Source organism: Ursus americanus, chromosome 14 (assembly GCF_024610735.1).
Source record: "Ursus americanus isolate L20-20 chromosome 14, mUrsAme1.1.p, whole genome shotgun sequence".
Taxonomy (NCBI): Eukaryota; Metazoa; Chordata; class Mammalia; order Carnivora; family Ursidae; genus Ursus; species Ursus americanus.
Window position 1 is genome coordinate 25,276,275 of NC_142140.1, and position 20,178 is coordinate 25,296,452.

Here is a 20,178-nt window from a genome sequence, read left to right on the forward strand (position 1 = left end):
GACCCTTAGAGTTTCTAATTCAGTAAGTTTTGGGTGGAGCCCAGAAATACAGGTTTCTGGGTAATGTTTCCTGGAGACAATGAATACCTGCTACCCTAAGAATTATGTAAGAATTGCTCATGTGGATATTCAAGGCCAGCATCTAGGTGAGGAGTTAGCAGACTGTGGTCGGTGGGCCGAATCTGCTGCCCTTTTTTGTAAATAAAGTTTTATTGGAAAAAAACCCTTCTTTGCATATAATCTTTGGCTGCTTTTATACTGTAAAGGCAAACTTTAGTACTTGGACAGAGTCCAGAGGTGCTCCCAAAGGTGGAAAATATGTACTCTGTGACCCTTGGCACTCTATAGAAAAATTTTGCTGGTCCTCGATTTTGACCAATGCTTGCATGTCATTTGGGAGAAGCAGGCTTGGAAGTAACTCTGTAAGAACTGGCACAGGGAATGTTCTCAGTCTGTGTGTGTTTAGAAGCAAAGGGTTTTGTTTATTTCTTCATTTTACTTAAATACATATGATAATGGAATTCATCCATTATTTTGCCACAGACCATTCTCCACATAAATTTTCCCATTGCAACCAACGGTTTCTCAAAATTAAAAGAAACATATTTTACTTCTATGAAATACTGTTGGCATCCGGTTGTATTATTGGTGGAAAAGTTTTTAAAAATGCATACTTAAGGATGTCTGGCTAGCTCAGTCAACAGAGCATACGACTCTCGATCTTAGGGTCATGAGTTCGAGCCCTACATGGGGCATGGAGATTATTTAAAAAAACAAAAACAAAAACAACTCCTAAAAGGGGAAAAATCATCTTCATTTTGACACTACAGTTGTCAGATGAGTGATATGGTATATATTTTAGACTTGAGTAAGAGCCTTTTTGGAAAGCAGTTTGTCAATACGTATGAAGAACCTTTAAAATAATGTTTATGCTCATTATTCTAGTAATCCCACTTCGAGTAGATTTCAGCAAACATACATATTCAAGATTTTCCATTACAGCATTGTTTATAATCATTTTTTTAAAAGCAAAGACATCAAAATGTCTGATAACGTGAAACTGATAATATGATGATGAATCCACATTGCTACTTTGGAGCCATTTAAAATCAGGCTGGATACAGGGAAGCTGATATAGTCTTTTGGGGGAGAATTTGTATCATTTGTATGCTTTTTGTCCTAGTATTTCCACTGTAAGGATTGTGAGAAAATAATCAAATACAGATAGATTTTATCCAAGGAGAATAATCATAGTAGAAACAATTCATATGCTTACTAATTGGTAGTAGTTAATAGGGTGTGATGGAATGAGACGATGAAATGCTATGTGTCATTAAAACTGTTTTTCTGAGTACTGCTAGTATATTGGCAATGCTTGTGAATGATCGGTTCGACCATTTGGATATAAACCCACATATAGGGCACAAGCCTCCGCATCTCGTATTTAATAGGTATCTGATGGAACTCTGTATTCTACTCCCACATGGTCATCAGCAGTTAAGCCCAGACACTGCATCACTTTTGAGCCCTCTCTTGCATTTGGTATCTTCCTCCATCGCTCAAATAAACCCTGTCAGTTCCAGCTTTAAATTACATCTCCTTTCTACCACCCTGCCCTTCGTCTTCTCATCCGTTTCCTTTACCCGGGCCACTCTTGGTCCTGTGTGATCAGCAACATTGGCTGCACCCAGTCACCTCCCTCTCTGCCTGACCCACTACGCAGCTGCAGGAGGAATCTCAAAATTTACACCAGGCCTTCCTTACCTCCCTGGATGACATCCCATTCCTTCAGTGCATGCCTGCTGAGCTTAGAATAAAATGCCAACTCCTGATCATGGCCTGCGGGGCACAGAATGATCTGTCCAAGCTCCATGCTCTTGCTCTACCGCACCAGCCTCTGTTTCCGGACATTTGCACCTGCGGTGTCCTCTGCCTAGAACGCTGGTTACCCCACACTTCGCAGAGCCAACTTGCTTCTGGTCTTCCTTTACTTCTCATCTTAACAATGACTCTGCCTAGAGGCTGGCCCTGTTCCTTTTTCCTAAATTCCTGCTCAGGAGCTCTGTGTTGTCAGGCTGTATCTCCAGGGCCCACGGATTTTCTGGCTGTTGGCTGTTAACAAGTATTTGTTGAATGAGTGAATGAATATCCTCAAACACATGAGCGTATTATAATGTCTCCGTGTGTATATGTATGTGTGTGTACACAGGGCCTACAGCACCAGCACGTTGAATGGTGATAGAAATGAAGTTACAGTTGATTTTTAACTGTCTTTGTTGTACTTTTGCGTATTTCTCAAATCTTGTAATTAATCTATATGACCTTTTTACTGTGGTAAAATGTATATAACATGAGATTTATCATTTTAAGCACATTAAGTGTATAGTTTAGTGGCATTAAGTACATTCACACTGTTGTGCAGCCATCACCACCATCCCCCTCCAGAACTTTCATCTTCTCCAGTGGAAACTCTGGACCCATTAAATACTGTCTCCCCCATAATTTAGATTATTTGCACAGTAAGAAAAGGGTTAGGAAAAATGTATTAGAAAGAAACGAATAGCAAAATCTGTTTCAGACAAAGCTCATTAAATGTATTTCAGATTGTGAGTTTAAGTGACAATAAAACTAGCTAATATATATTTCAATTGATAATTTTGTGGGGGTTTTTTAAATAAAAAGCCCTAGCCTTTATAAATGTCAGCTGCTGAAAAGACACAGATCTTTTTGCTGTAATAGCTCACTGCAGTACAAACCATTTGTGTTGCCTTAATAAATATATCTGTCCTACAACCATAATCATTCCTTGAGGAAATTGCGTGCCAAAGCATTATCACCTGGAAGTGTGATTAGTGTAATATCCTTATGTCCTTATGCGAGTTTTCCTCAGCATTGAAAATTTCAAACGTATTAAAATCAAAATTCTAGTTGTAAGGAAACGCTATTCTTTGACCTTCTAGAAGTGGATGTTCTGGAGCTTATGCGACACAGAGAGAGTTATGTTTTTCTCCTCAGTTAGAAATGGATGAATCAAGAGGGCCCAAAAGTAATATCTCTGGAAACCTAGTTTCCGGACCGTGAAGATTATTTCTGTTGACTAGTGTTCTCCCTTAGGATCTGTACTCTAGGAGACAGAGATCAGACCAAGCAGAGTCCCCTCATAACCCATCACTTGGAAAATGATGCTTCTAGTTGAGTTGGCAGAAAACCATCTAGCGTGTGGGTGGGAAAGTTTGGAAAAAGTACACAATTATGTTTAAGGGATCATTTCATGTTTCAGTAATAACAAGCAAAATTTGCAACTTAAGTGACTGATAAAGGAATCGTATCCAGAATATATGAAGAACATCTTATCAAAAATAACAAGATGACCCATTAGGAAAATGCAAAGTGAGTACATGAATATGAACAGGCAAGTTACAGAAGAGGAAACATAAAAGAAAAAATACGTATATGAGACATATGTGAAATATATATATGAGAAGTGTGTGTGTATATATATACACACATACATATATATACATGTATAAACATATAAGTGAGATATATATATATATATATGTATATACATATATATGATAGAATGCTCAATGTCACTCGTACTATAGTCCCCCCTTATCTGTGGGAGATATGTTCCAAGACCCCTAGTGATGCCTGGAACTGTGGGTAGTACTGAACCATATATACACTATGTTTTGTCCTCTACATATATGTATTTGAAGAAAAAAAATTACAATAACATTTGTCATAGCATTATTGTATTAACAACAACATTGGAAATAGCCTAATTTTCTATGAGGGATACACAAGTTTTATAGTTTTTAAATGGAATATTATACAACATTTAAAATAATTAGGAAAGATTACATCCATTGACATGGTTGAATTTCTATAAACTAATGTGAATGGAAAAAGCAGAGATACATTGTTGTAAATTTAAGAGACAAAATTTCAGGTACATTGATATGAAAATATAAAATAATGACAAATCCAGAACAGAGAGCCCCATTTTTGTCACTGAAATTATAAAATTATCTTAAAATAAGCTCTGAATCCTTTTCTTGGAAAAAGTTCCATATATTTCTGACCTGTTTTCTTTTCCATGTGCAAAACAAATCTTGAATTTCAAAGAAAGCAAAGATGTTATGACAAACTCTCTCTAGCAATTTATTATTTCATTGGCTCACTGCCTTGACAATTAGGAGAAGATTTATAGATGTATCCCCTGAATAATTGGCAATTAATTTGAGATTAGATGCCAAAAAGTACAGTATTCTTAATGTAATGGGAAGGTTGAGGCTTTTCGCTTACAAATGTCACGGAACACAGAGTAAATGTTAACCACCAGCATCGTTAACCCTGCCCTTTTGCACATCTGCAGGAGAGAGGAGTTTTAGTTCGATGATCATAAACTTTAGCTAGCTTGGCTAGTTTCACTGTGAAGCCCAAGTGTAAACCAAGAGTGTCTATGTCTTAAGAATGCCTTCCAGTCTGTTAGCCCCTGGTTTATCTTGATAGGTACCTGCTTGTGATTCATAGGAATGTGTAAACGTGGGGCGTCTGGGTGGCTCAGTCAGTTGAGCATCTGCCTTCAGCTCAGGTCATGATTCCTGGGTCCTGGAATGGAGCCCCGCATCGGGCTCCCTGCTCAGCGGGGAGTCTGCTTCTCTCTCTCCTTCTGTCTGCTGCTCCCCTGCTTACGCTCTCTCTGTCTTTCTCAAATAAATTAATAAATAATATCTTTTTAAAAAATGTGTGAACCTGTGTTCTATGTAGGATAAAGAGGTACTGTATCCCGAATCTTCTTTGGGATTTTGCTTTTGACGCAAGCAGTACATTTGAATCCCATAACATCTTTTCTACTCATGGCTCAGTACTTTTCTAATGTCTACAACTGTGGTCTCCTAAGGGGAATATAAACTCTAGGTCCTAAACAATGAAGATTTTGCTGGTAAACATTGTTATCCTTTTGGTTGAATTCCAGGGTACCTTATACCTAGAGATAGAGTTGACAGGTGTGACTATTAAATATCATTAATTTACCAGTTGGTTTCATTTCAACTCCAGCACAGTGCCAAAAATATATTAAGTATGCAATAAATACTAACCAATTTATATATGTCCAGACAATTTAGCACAAGTGGCGTTGTTGTTTTTTTTTTATAGATTTTATTTATTTATTTGAGAGAGTGAGCAAATGAGAGAGCACGAGCAAGGGAGGAGTAGAGGGAGAGGGAGAAGTAGACTCACCACTGAACAGGGAGCCAGACATGGGACTAATCCTGGGACTCCAGGATCATGACCTGAGCTGAAGACAGACACTTAACTGACTGGCCATGCAGGCACCCCACAAGCAGAATTGTATTCCTTTCCAGAAACTCTAGAAACATCCTTTAATCCAAATTTCTCTATGCCTGTATTTTGTTTATAGCTATTTCTAAGTAATAGAATGAGTTTTATGTTTATATGCATTTTAAAAAAGAGTAACAGCCCATCTTTGAAGGTTTTCCCCTTCACCTCAACAGTTGTTCCCTTTACATTGTCATGACAATTTCCATCTTTCATTGAGTGCTTTCTCTTTGCCAGGCACTGTTGGAACCTCATTTAATGCTCTTGACAATTTCGTAGCAGAGCTACTGTTTTTCCAGTGCTCTATTTTTGCTGATAACGTTCAGAGATTAAGCAACGTGCTTGGGTTCCCCAGCTAATAAATAGTGGAGCCAGACTTTAAACCCAAGCCTTAGTCTTAACTACTGAGATTTACTCTATTTTTCTTTCAGTTCATCTCTCCAATGGGAAATTGAGAATTAAGCATTTAGAGCAGTGTCTCTCACATAGTCATTCAGTGATTATGTATATATCATGAAACCTTTGAAGTCAAGTTTATAAGTGTAATATATATACTATAAATTGCATACCCACACACACAGTTCCATAAGTTTTGATAAATGTATAAACCCATATTTTCACTGTCACAATTAAGATTTTCTATGTTGGTATCCACTTGAAAAACTTCCCTTGTGATCCCCTTTTTAAAAATCATTTTATCTTGAAATCATTCTAGACTCTCAGGAAGGTGTAAAAAATAGTACAGAGATCCCCCGTACCCTTCACCCAGTTTCCCTTCAATGATAACCTGTTACATAAATACAGTACAATTGCAAAGCCAGAAAATTGACATTGGTACACTCCATAGGTCTTACTCCCTTCTGCACCTTTGCAGTCAGTCTCTGCCTCCCCTCAGCCCCTAGTAATCACTGCACTGCTTTTTGTCTCTATACTTTAGATTGTTCTAAAACTTTATATATAAATGGAATCATACGAAACGTCGCCTTTTGTGTCTAGCTTCTTTTGCTCAATGTTATGTGTTTTAGATGCACGACTATTACTGTATGTGTTAGTGGTTTGTTCCCGTTAATTGTTTAGCATCCTGTTTGAATATAGTAGTTAGCTTACCCATTTATCTGTTGATAGATGTTTGGGTTGTTCCCAAGTTTGGACTATTATGTAGTGAATAAAGTTACTCTGAAGATTCATCTGCAAGTTGTGTGTGTGTGTGTGTGTGTGTGTGCACTTATTTTCATTTCTCTTGCATAAATAAGAGTGGAAATGCCGGGTCATGTGGTTAGTGAAGACTTAGTTTTATAAGATACTGCCAGATTCTTTCCCCAAGAGAATGAGCCGTTTAATATGCCCAGTGACAGTGTTTAAGAGTTCTTTTTGTTCTACAATCTTGCTAACACTTGACACTGTCAGTCTTTTAAATTTTTGCCGTTCTAGTAGGAATGTAATGAGATCTCACTATGGCTTTCATTGCCTTTCTCTGATAATTAATGATATTGACTATCTTTTCATGTGGTTAATGGCCAGTCATACACATTCTTTTGTAAATTGTTCAAACCTTGTGCCCCTTTGGGAGGGGGTGGTAAGCGAATAGTTGAATGTTTGTCTTTTTTATTCAACAAATATTTGGTGAATAATTGAATATATATTAAATGACGTAAGATTGACTCGGATATATCTATTTTCCTTTTGACTACTTGAAACCTTAGGTATAATACATCTCAAATAAAGTAGTGCAAACTGGGTTTTGTTAGTCTCTTCTAGAATGATCATCTGTAATAGGAAATCTTGTTTTCAACATGATATTAAAATAAAGATCAGTAGTTTCCTGCCCTACCTGGGACATATCGTCATCTTAACCATCACTGTCATCCTCATGATTTATTCTTTTTGACCATAGGGAAGGTATCATGTGAAGACATGAATTTTGTGGCTCACATAGATACTGCATTGCTACATTGTTTCTCTAAGGCTACAAATGCTCTTACCTAATTTTTATCTTGTCTAAAACTGGAAGGACGATTTTAGCCTTGTTATTTTTAGCTGTCACTGAACCGTCTTTCTCCATTAAGAATAAATGTTAGCTAAGTTGATCCGTAAGCTCTGTGTTGATGCTGTGTTTGTAATTTAAAAAGAACATTTGGTTACCTTCTCCTTTCTGTGACATATTTTTGTAACAGTAACATTTTTAGCTATTGTTTTGTTTTGTTATTGTAGAGAATTACAAAGAAATACACAGACCCACCTAGGTAACTATTGCTTATACAACAGTAATAAAAAGGCAGTATATCTAGTCTTTGGAAATCAACACAGAATCGTAAGATCTATATATTTCTATCTGTCTCTAGAATGAAGAGGGACATCTTCTCCCTTATTTCCCAAGCTCATGTCCTTCTGCCCAAAAGAAACTGTAGTTTTTTGTTTGTTTGTTTATTTTATAAAGATTTTATTTTTATTTATTTATCTGAGGGGGAGAGAGCGAGAGAGAATGTGTGTGTTAGCTATAGAGAACGCACAAGCTGGGGAAGAGGCAGAGGGAAGGAGAAGCAGGCTTCCCGCTGAGCAGGGAGCCAGATGTGGGGCTCTGTCCCAGGACCCTGGGATCCTGACCTGAGCTGAAGGCAGACGCTTAACCTCCTGAGTCACCCAGGCGCCCCAGGAAACTGTTTTTAAGACTTTGTGATGATCCCTTATAGCAAACAGGGTCCCTCCTTTTCTTTATTCCTTTTTGCACAAAAGGGATCAGTCGGCACTACTCTGCATGTTTTCCTTTGACACCAACACGCGCACATCTCGCTTTCTTGAAGTAGTTACTCTAGGAATGAGCTGTGCTTTAGTTGGTCCTTCGTGGTTTTTCCCAGGTTTTTTGTTTTTCTCTTTATTTATTTGCTGTTATAAAAATGCTGCAATAAACAATACTGAAAATGTTGCAGACTTTTGCAAGTATATTCATAGGGTACATTTCTACCAATTGGATCCCTGTTCGAAGAACATTGTATAATTTGTCAGATATTGCTCCATTGTTCTCTTTAAGGTTTCAGCCATTTACTCTGTCTTTAATAGTGTCTGCAAGTGTCTATGGCACATATTTTAAATGTAATAGCCTAGTTTAAATTCTTTGTTATTTGAGCCTCCTAGTATTATGTGAAATGGGACCCCCAAATTAGTGCTATTTCAATGCTGTTTTATCTTTATTACATTCTTGCTTGCTTTTGCCCCTGCAGAGGAAAATCTGAAGTCAGTCCTCCTAATCTCTGAGGTTGGCTGGCTAGAATGGCTTGAGGTGGTATTCCCACGCACAGCTCTCCAGCAGCTCAGTCTCTAGGAAGCCCTATTGGTGATGTGTTCTCTCTCTTTTATATATTGCCTACAGGAGGAAAGCTGAACAAGGACCTGCGACATTTTCTCAATCAGCGATTCCAGAAAGGGTCTCCTGATCATGAGCTGCAGCAAACCATAAGGGATAACCTTTACCGCCATGCTGTGCCTTGTAAGTAGCCTGTTTATGGCAACTTACTCCTGGGTGGGTGTGTGGAAAGGTGGTGGAGCCAGAAGAGCTCACCAGCTGGTTCTGGAACACTGGTTGCCTTGCTCACATTGTGACTCCCTAAGTCCAGGGAGTCATAGGTGACCGTGGGACATAGAGCATAGAGCATAGCACAAGGTGAATTACTCGGCTTTCAGGTTCTGGCTCTGCCACATACTTGCTTATAATGCCAAGTAAATTAGTTGTCCTTTGTAAGGACCAGTTTTCACATCAGTAGAAAGGACTTCTGAGTCATACTAATTCAATAGGACTGTTAGGAGGAGTCCGTGGGATAAGACACATTAAGTGCATTTTGCAAAGTATGGGCATGGTGTAAGCCTCCTTCACTGTTATTAATGGGGCGGACCAGGCCAGTGGCTTTCAGATTGACCTCTGCAGAGATCAGTGAGTTCCTCATGGCCCCTCAGCACAGTGAATGCCTCAGTGGAATCTCTCTTCGTCCCCAATGAGACCTGATTCATAGATCTGGATTTCATAATTTTCTTTGAAGAAATGGTTTCCACTAATTAAAAACTCAAATCCCACAAACCCATTAGATCAGACCAAATCTGAGAAAGCAAGACATAGAACACAGGGACTATGAAAGCAAGGTTTTTATGTTGAGGGAAGGAAGGAAAGGAAGAAAGGGAAAGAAGAAGGGGAGGGAAGTCAGTCTCTGGGGCAGATGGAGTTGTAGGGCAGTGTTACCAGGTTCTACCAACCAGCATTACTGTACAGCTAACTCGAAGGAGGGAGTCCTGGGGAGACTTACAAGGATTTCATTTGATTTAAAATTAGGAAGAAAGAATGGTTTTGGTTTTAGTACTTGGAATTTTTCTTTTCTATTATTGCCCAGTCCTTCAAAGCTTGAAATTTTATTTTTATAGCAATAACATTTTTTAACCAGCAAAAACGGTAGGAATCACTTGAGGTTGAAGGTACCCTGCTTATTGCTGTGATTTGTTTGCTAAAATGGCTTTCTTTTCCTTTCTTTCTTTCTTTCTTTCTTTCTTTCTTTCTTTCTTTCTTTCTTCTTTCAATAGTAGTTTGCAAGGGGTGTGCTGGAGTCCTAATGTTTCCTGATACTAGTGCCAAACAATAAATAACTTAATGTAAATCAACATAGATCTGCAGGGACTTAGATGATAAGTCTAGACTGGGACCTTTAAGGATCAGGCTCTAGAACAGCCCTCTGCTCTTCATTTTACTCATTGATAAAACCAAGGCTCCAAAGGGAGAAGAGGTTGAGTGTAAGGAACTTGGGTCAATGCCCCAGGCTTGTCTCTTTCTGCTGAGTGACAGAGCTACATTTGAAAGAGAAAATGTGGTGATAATGCATTAATGTGAATCTCTGGGCCTCAGTTCTATTAGTCTTCCAGCATGGAAATTGAACGCTGTAAGCTGATATCCTACTAATCATTCTTTACACTTGGATTAATAGTAATTCCTAATGTTAATCGCATGGGTTGTGAAGGGATCATTCTTTTTATGGATCAAGAAACCAAGGCACGAATGTAAGCCGATAAAAAACAAGGTTGAAGGGGACCAGGACTTGCGATCTCCTGAGTGAGTCCACCATTGTCCTGACTCTGATCTACTGACCAGTTTTACCCTCGGAATGACTCTTTGAGGTTGGGATTTTTAATACCCAGTTTACAGATGAGGAAACAGAGTCATGGGGAACTCAAGTCACTGGTAAGTGTCAGATCTCGGTCTCACCATCCAGGGCTGCTTCTGTAGCTGAACCATAGCTGCTCTGATGTTCTGGGATGGCAGGTTGAATATAGTTTTGCAGAATTCGGTACTTGCAGAATCATGAGTGTTCTCTGTGTAATTTTTCCCCTACTTAGATTCCAATTTAAGAAATGGGGAATGAAGCAAATGAGCACACCATTTCTTGACGCATCTGTGGTGTTACTATGGTTACGTTTTGGCATGCTTTCCCATTTATTTTTTCCGCTGATTTATAGGACCTGACTGTGAGCTAAATGGCTTGATTTTAAGCTTACCGCTAAATAGGAATTGGGGCAAAAATGACCTCAGTCTTTTAAAAACAGTGGAAAGTCATGTTTTGTCTTTGCGTGTATATAGCCCCTGGTATTAATGTTTCATGTCTATAAAACCCACGTGTCAGGAATTGGGAAGGTAGATATGGTCTTTCTGCTGAAAGAGAAAACAAGTAACATTTCATTTTACATTTCCTTCATAAAATGAGAAGGAAATTCAGAAGAGGTCTGTTTCTGGGTCTGGCCCAGCATCTGTACCTTTGAACATGAGTAGACCGGGGGTGACTTGGGATTCCATTATAGGCTTGGAGAACGCAAGCCACATTTGTGTTTATTTTGACCCTTTGGTCCATGTGATTGGTAAAGCAGAACTCTCTACCAACCTGTTGTGCTAACGGATTAGGGAGCCGTTCATTTGGAGACTGCATCCTCCTAATTATGTTGTAACGGTGCCACAGGGAAACAAGCTCATGTAATCTGCATTTTCCAGAACTTCCTGCTGCTGGTATTTTAGTGACGTTCAGTATTTTGAGAAGGGCTGACCTCATGAACAGGTGTTTGCGAGTTGGGGTAGACAGCATTTCTTTTTTTTTTTTTTTCCTTTTAAATATTTTATTTATTTAATTGACAGAGAGAGAGAGGCAGGCAGAGGGAGAGGGAGAAGCAGGCTCCCTGCTCGAAGCCGGATGCAGGGCTTGATCCCAGGACCCTGGGAGTCATGACCTAAGTCTAAAGCAGACGCTTATCCGACTGAGCCACCCAGGCACCCCTGGCTAGATGTCTTTTTTAATATATTTTAGAAGGTTCACTTGTCACTAGAAATTAATAAATAAAGCCCCTTTGTTCTCAAGTTCTTTTTAGTGTCATCATAGCACCACGATGGATTTTACCATTTAAGATCCCATTTTATCCTAATTCCTTGGCAAAGACAGTGCAGGTAATAGCATCCCTATTTTCCAGGTAAGGAAATGGAGCAGCAAATGAGACTTCCTCAAAATCCTACCACTCCTAAATGCCACATTACTCACTTCTCACCCAGTGCTATTTTAATTTTTCTTATTTTTAACAGCTTTATTGAGATACAATTCACACACCATACAATCCACCCATTTAAAGTGTTCGTCCAGTGCTATTTTCTCTATGGTTCTTCTTATGCTTCACTCCCCCTTTATTTTGTCTTTATTCACAAACTTTTCTTATTTCCACAGTATGAAAAAGGTCATCATAGTTGAAATTTAATTATGTTTACCATTGAAAATCACCACTCCCCCCCCCCCCCAAAATTAAAAAACCCAAACCAGAAATACGACAGAAAAAAGAACTGGATTGCAGAGTGAGTCAGAAGCCCTGGTGTGAAAGTCTGAGAGCTTTTCTCTCGCTGTGTGGTCTGCTGCACGTCATGGAACCTCTCTGAGTTTCATTTACTCTTTAATAAAATGGAAATAGAAACACCCACTTCAAGCATTGTCTCACCAAATGTCAACAGCGTCCCTAAGAGATAGGTCTATTAGAGGAAACAGAGGCTCAGAGAGGTTAACAACTTGCCAAAGGTCACACAGGTTAACAAGTATCTCAGTCAGGGTTCAACAACTTCTGACTCCCGTGCCGGGCATCATGAATAGTGATGTGAATAGGGCAGTTTAACATGGACCACTGAGAGCGGAAGATGCAGAAAAAAACTTTCTCATTGCTGAATGTTATAGTATTACTGTGTAAAATCATGGCGTTTTATGGCAATGCGGGCTGTGTAAGGCAGCGTAGCTTAGAAATCAGTATCTTCTGTCTGATTTTCCAGTAATTTACTGATAGGAGCAATAGAATTTTCACAGTTCTTTAATGGTGATTCAGCTTTTAATACATCATTCAGGATTCTCTTGGGATATGCCGGTTTATCTTATTGCTCATTAACAAGTCTCTTCTTAATATACGTGTGGAAAACCACCTTTAAATAAATGGATTTGAAATCCAGGTGAATGTCATCTGCGTTGCTCACTTCTCTCATACCTTAGAACCATCTGGATGATAGTCTTGTCTCCTGCTCCTCAGATTCCCCTACGTGGCCAACCCCCCTTCGATGCTTCAGTCATGCAAACGCTATCCATAACTCGGAGCACCCCTGATATCTTCTCGTGAGTGGGTGCATACTGTTTCCTTCTCTTTCCCCACCTTGCCATCTGACCAGCACACAGACTTCTTTTATTTTTTATTTTTTTTAAAGATTTTATTTATTTGGTACAGAGAGAGAGAGTGAGCGAGAGAGCAGAGGGAGAGGGAGAAGCAGGCTCCCCGCAGAGCAGGGAGCCCGATGAGGGGCTTGATCCCAGACTTGAGCTGAAGGCAAGTGCTAAACCGACTGAGCCACCCAGGTGCCCCACGCAGCCTTCTTTTAAACTTGAACCTGGATGCCACTTCCTCCAAAGTCTGGGCCTATTACCCTCTTCACTGCTGCCCAAGCTACTGACCGTGACCGCCTTCCAGCACCCGTTCCTGCTTGTAGTCCCTGCTGCATGTCTGTCTGTCCTATTAGAATCCGACTCTTCTGAAGTCCGGGACCATATCTTTCTCAGTGACCAGCCCACACCTAGCTTGGTGTCTGGACCATAGAATAAATATTTTTTGAATGAATGAACAAATGAAGAGATGAATGAAGCTGCTCTTTGTTTTTCTTGTTTTATTTTTTCCTCTTGGTTACTTAATGTTTAGGAGAAATAGCAGAGCTGCTTTTGCCATAAAGCTTTCAGAATAAAAGGCAGCTCAGAGGCTTGAGCCCCGAGATGGCTGGTAAGGACTCCACTGATTACTTGGCTGGTAATCCAGACCCAGAGGAAAGAGTCAAGGCTCCTCTGCGCTTGGAGCTGGGTGCCCGTTCTCAGCTCCTCCTAATTACAGTCTAGATAGCAGCATACCTCCCGCATTGATAGCCTTCTGCCTTATGACGTCTTGTCCTGCCTGATGCGACAACATCTGAGATGCTTGCTTTGGAATGGCCGCTTTTCTCGTGAAGCTAAATGTGTTACCTGACAGGTCTTGTCATTTACTATCCTGCTGCTGTCAAAACAAGATACAACTCATTCCGTAGTACTGGTCCTCGGGAATGCTGAACACCACCCCCTAGTCTGTCTCCCTTTTCTGGGTGCCCCGGTAAGGAACTCATCTTTCTTTTCAAGCAAAGGTCATCTGAAAGAGGAAAGAAGAAGTCGGTTTTGTTCTGTATCTTAACACTTTGTGTGTGTGTTTAAAGATTTCTTTTTTTGAGAGAGAGAGAGAATGAGAGGTATCAAGGGGAGGGACAGAGGGACAGGGAGAGAGAATCTCAAGCAGACTCCCCGCTGGGCATGGAGCCCGAAGCAAGGCTCGATCCCAGGACCCTGAGATCAGGACCTGAGCCGAAATCAAGAGCTGGTTGCTCAGCCAGCTGGGCCACGCAGGTGCCCCTGTACCTTAACACTCTGTCGATCAGGGCTCTCACTGATACTGAGACCGTCGTATCCTGTGCAAGAGGCATTGATCAGTGACTTAAAGGAGTTTACAAAGGGATTAAAACTCTTTGATCTACAAGACATTTTAAATTTGGTGTGGTAAACATAGGTGACCCTGGTCTTTCTTTGTAGAGATACCATATTCAAACAGGCACCTTAGCTTCTGCTAACAGTTGGCAACATTGTTATCTTGAATGTGACTGTGACCTCATGGACGCAAATTACCTTTGGTATTGTTTGAACCTGTGAGTGTCTCTTAAGCATAGCCATCTCCCCTACTTCTTGCCTGGAATCAAACCATTCTGCATTTGAAGCTGATGAGAGAAACTAGATCAATATATCAGCAAGAGGTGAGGACAAAGATCTGAGTGTTGGAAAATTCCTTCTCTCCTGGAATGTGCATCTCTGTGTTCAGGCTGTGTTTGACACAAGTGGCAAGCTTCAGGTCATAATTCATGAACTGGGCAGTTCTAGAAGCCTCCCCAGGACTGATCAGATAAGAGTCAAGGGAAAATTTCTCATTGTGGTTATTGCCCTTGTCCTATAATCAAAGTAAGTGCTGTCTCAAATAAAAAAGGTTTGTTTCAGCCTTTGCAAAGCCTGGCCTCTTGCAGAAATGTGGCTGGTACCCCCCACAGTAGCTCTCTGGTGTGTGGGCTCCTGTCACATACGAGGTGCCTGGCCATGATGCTTGCGTGTGTGTCCTTTCTCTCACACTGGCCTCGTGGAGGACACACAGAATGTTATGGATCTGACCTCAAGCCCATTGGACTGGTAAACCCTGCCTCTTTTCTGTTCAATTGCAAAGGTTTGCTACCTATAATACAGTCACTATCTGCCCTCATCCTTTTCCATCAGTTGTCAGCTCTTTCCCTCCCCTTGCCCTTTACTCACTGGTACCATATTTTCCCATGTCTCCTCTGGTCTGCAGTCCGGGGACTCCTCCCACTCACTGACTACCCCCGTAGTGCCTACACCTGACCTTTCCTTCCTTCTCCATCAAAACTTTTTTGTTCTAGGGGTGCCTGGTTGGCTCAGTCGCTTGAGCATCTGGCTCTTGGTTTCAGGTCATGATCTCAGGGTCCTGAGATCCAGCCCCATGTCAGGGTCTGTGCTCAGTGGGGAGTCTGCTTGAGATTCTCTCTCTCCCTCTTCCTCTGTCCCTCCCCCTGTTCACGTGCACACACTCTCTCTCTCTCTCTAAAATAATAAATAAATCTTAAAAAACAAAATGAAACAACTTATTTGTGCCTGGCTGGCTCAGTCAGTAGAGTGTATGACTCTTGATCTCATGAGTCATGAGAACTCATGTGACAACTCATGAGGTATCGTGAGTTCAAGCCCCTGTTTGGTATAGAACTTACTTTAAAAAAATCAACTGCATGTAATAAAACTTAAAATAAAAAATACTTATTTGTTCTGCATTGATTAACTATTGGCTTGTCCTCAAAGAAGCCAAGAATTGGAATGAAGCAGTGAGTGGGTCATAGTGTGGCCTAGGGTTCTCCATCCTCCATTATTTGTATCTTTTAACAGGTGACTTTAACTGGTGCTGCTAGAAATAGCCCATATAATGGGATGTCTGGCAACAAAGCAGGTTCATGGGTAGGGATGGATTCTTATGCTTTTGATGTGTTTTTGTACTGTTTCTAGTGGTTAACACAGTGTTCAATGCACAGAAAACACTTTAAACACAAGATTGTATCAAGGGAATTTTCCCCTCTGCTTGCGGTATCACTTCTCATTTACAGTCCTGTTCCACCAAGTATTAGCTGGGATAGGATTTGTGTTTCACAATGTAATGCTATAGTCTAGGCAACGAGTGCTGTGCCAAATTAAAAAATAATGGGATTAGAAAAAATACTTTTGTGTAGATCTAATTTGGAGTTAGACTCTGGGCTCAGATAACAATAAACAAATTTTCATCGACATGAATGTCTCTGGTGGGGTGTTGAAGGGTTGTGAAGGAAGTGGGTATGTTCTTTGTGACTCCGATTACACCTGCCTGATAAAAGTCAGGTGCACAGCACAGGTTTGCGCCAACCCAAAACGGAACACCCCTTCTCATTCCTGAAGTGCCCCTCAAGGAGCGTTGAAGACACTAGTGTGGTGTCTCATCTGCTTCTCCTCGCCACGGGAGAAGAGAGCTCTTCCAGCAGCAAATTCATGAGAAGGACCTGGTCATGCATGGCACGGACAGTTCTCTTCTCCTCGGGCTAGAACATTCAGGTGGGAAGGGCTTTCAGGAATGGTGCCCTGGCTAGGCTGGCAGGCTCTACCACTAACCACGTCTGTTCACCCGGGCAGGTTACCCAGGTTTTCTGGAGCTCTCTTTTCTCACTGCCTTTTTTGATGTTAATGAGAATTACCTGAGCATCCAGCAGTGAATATGGCACTTCACAGGTCCTCTCAGGGTCCTCTGTTCTGGACAGTCTTCTTTCTCCCATACCCCTTTCCTTCTCATTTCTAACATGACTTGTCCAGTCCAGCATTCTCCCTTTTTCCTTTGCAGGTTCTCATTAGGCATTGGGCCTTATTTATTTGATTATCTTTTTATTATTTATTTATTTACTTTAAAGATTTTATGTATTTATTTCACAGACAAAGATCACAAACAGGAGGAACCTGCAGAGGGTGAGGGAGAAGCAGGCTCCCCACCAGCAGGGAGCCCGATGTGGGACCCAAGATGAAGGCAGACGCCCAACTGATGAGCCACTGAGGCGTCCCTGATTATCTTTTTAAATGATTGTGATAATTTCTGTGATTCTTTTCTGCGGGAAACAAGCTAAGTTTTCAAAAATGATTTTCCGGGAGCGCCTGGCTGGCTCAATCGGTAGAGCATGCAACTCTTGATCTTCGGATTATAGATTTGAGCTCCATGTTGGGCGTAGAGATTACTTAAAAATAAAATCTTTAAAAAAAAAAAAGATTTTTCCAACATTTGTTGAGTAACAGCCCAACACTGGGTGCTAGGCGAAAACCTAGTGAAGATTAATAATTGGATGATTTAGCCAATAATAGGCATGCTTGAAACAGCACATTCTCTGCATATTCCCAGCATCAGCTAATTCCCCAGTGTTCTTTTTCTTTGTATTTCTTATTATATGTTGTTAACCTTAATTGCCATTGTATATTTGCTGAGTGGATGGAGTCATATTGGATATAAAAAGGAAAGAGAGACTACAAACTTAAAAGCTCCTTACACCGGACTTGATTTATATGTGTTGGTTAATATCCTCATATAAACATGGCTTGACTGGTGTACTTTCTTGTAAGGTTCTCGGGGGTGTAGAAAAAAGGAAAGACACAGGAGTTTAGATTTAAGTTTAATTAGAGTTGATATAATTGATAATCTTCTTATGAAAATGTGTTAGCCCAGCCTCAAGGCTTAATAATAACCTCTATTATTAATCTCGTGTTACTATACATACCAGCCACTGTGCTCAGTGATTTATAAGTATTGTCTCTTTTAACCCTCTCCAAACCCTGACGAGTTTGGTGTTTTTATCCTTGTATTATGAGTGTGGCAGTTGAAGTGTAGAGAGCTTAGTGACTCGAGTGTTGGAGGATGCATCGTTTAATAATGATGGAATCCAGATTCATTCCAGTTCCAACTGCTCCCAAGAGTCCAAGCTCTTGGTTTGTTTCTCTGGGTGCATCACCTTAAAAACCGTATTTTGAATTAACCTATTGAATTCGAAAAAGAGTCTTTTCTTTATACCATATGGATTAGTCTTTGGCTGGGTGTAGGATACTAATATGTCTATTTGGCAGACATGTTAATTTATTTTATTGCTTTATAATTCTGGCTGAGATTTTTTATCAAGATGTGCTGCAATTATAAAGCAATTTCCACAGCAATTTATGTAGGGACATGGAAGTTTTCACATTATTTTTACCATTTATTATTTTAAAAGAAGGTTTTATCAAATTTTAGCTTCCCAAGAATCATGAGTCAAGAGAATGAAGTACAATATATTTTTAAAGAAACCTCCTTGTAGCAAATGTGTTTGTAAAAATATGTGCAAATAAATTTTCCAGCTTCTGTAATGGGTTATGTGCATTTATGCCAAAGTCCAATTAGGGATACTTAACCAGTTATGCTCTGTTGGGCTTACCTAAAGTCCGTATGAAATGCGCTCCCCAAAATGATGACCTTAAATTTAAACAAGAAAATGTCACTTGTATTATTGCAACCATAGTATGAATAAACTAGACTTATTAACTGCTCATTGACATATTTTCCTCTTGCATTTAAAATTAATCAATTACACATCCCTATTTTTAGGCAGTGCACTCTGATGTGTTTAGGGGTAAAGAGCCATGGTGAATGCATCTTAATCCCAAATGGCTACAAAACATTTAAAAGTGTTAAAAATATATTATGTGTGGGGAGAGAGGGAGAGAGAACAGATGAAAAGCCAATAGGTTAAAACATTAATAATAGATGAGTCTGGGTAAAGGGTATACAGTGTTCTTTGTACTATTCTTATTCATGCAACTTTCTTTAAATTTGAAATAATTTCCAAATAAAGTATTTTAAAAATAGACCCATGCCCCCCCCCCCCAAAAAAAGTTAAAAAGCAACCAATACAGTTTTGGGAAAAGGGGACTGATTATGTATGAGTGTTATGTTTTTGGTTTTTTTCCCCTTGTAAATGTCAGTGTTTTTAGCCTAGAATTGAAATTCCGTTAGTATTTTGTTAGACCTTGTGTATTAAAGTATACAGAGGCTAACCTGGAGGACATTGTGCTTATATTAAAACACAAATTTAACACTTCTGGAATACCAAGTATATATTATCTGTTTTCATTATAGTTTCTCATTTAATCTTTATGGAACTCTTACAAAGGAAGTACTACTATTATTCCTCTTTATAGATTGTAGAGAGCTGGTGTGTGTATGTACCCATGGGGATGGTGGTGGGAGTGGAGAGGGGCAGAGGCAGAGGGAGAGGGAGAGAGAGAATCTTAAGCAGGCTCCACACCCAGCATGGAGCCCTTCATGGGACTCTATCCTACAACCCTGGGATCATGACCTGAGCCAAAATCAAGAGCAACCTAACTGAGCCACCCAGGCACCCCAATTCTCCTTTAGATAAGGAAGTTGAGGCTTTGTAAGTTTAAGTGTCTTGCCTTCCATTTTTGAAAAGAGATGGGAACCCATCTCCATTACCCATCTCTGAAGATGGGTAATAGAGTTGCCACTAGTAACCACCATATTTTCTTTGCTCAGACTATGTATGTATGGATACATCTACTTGTTTAGATAAATATGCATATACTGAATATATTTAGAAAAGAAGGTAGGAAAATTATTTTAAATGGATTCTAAATATCTGCTAATGGGATTCTAGAACAATACAAAGGTATAATAAAATTATTGTGAACATATATCGAGCACTTGCCACATGCTAGGGGTTATTCTTTCTTCAAAGTGAAGTAACTTCTCAAGATGTCACAGCTAATAAGTGGTAAAGCTGTGCTGTGTTTTTCTAGAAGTTTTGCTCTTAACCAGTGGCTTATATTGCCTATTATTTATAGCACTACAGAATGTTTAAAAAAAATAAGAGGAAAAAGGATCAGTAATTAAGCATATTCCTTTTCTTGGTGGGGTAGAAAGGAATGTCTTTTTTTATTCCTTGTAAGATTATTACTTAGTCTTAGATTCCATCAAAGCCACCACATTATACAACTTCAGGGGGCACTATTCAGTTTGTAATATATGTCAGTGGGGCCCTTATTAGTGGTGGGCAGGACCCTGACTACATGGCTTTATGCACTGCCTGAGTACCAGTAGCAGATACTCAGCTAGACCTAGAGC

The 20,178-nt window shown here is 39.9% G+C and overlaps 1 protein-coding gene across 12 annotated transcripts in view; it reads left to right on the forward strand.

Annotated features, from left to right (window-relative positions):
• Positions 1-20,178, forward strand: part of MAGI1 (membrane associated guanylate kinase, WW and PDZ domain containing 1) — a 608,349-nt gene that overhangs the window by 352,949 nt on the left and 235,222 nt on the right. For all 12 annotated transcript variants that reach the window (XM_087866868.1, XM_087866870.1, XM_087866871.1 and 9 more), the window contains exon 2: positions 8,717-8,833. In XM_087866868.1, the coding sequence (XP_087722994.1) occupies positions 8,717-8,833 (117 nt within the window). The remainder of the gene's footprint in view (positions 1-8,716; positions 8,834-20,178) is intronic.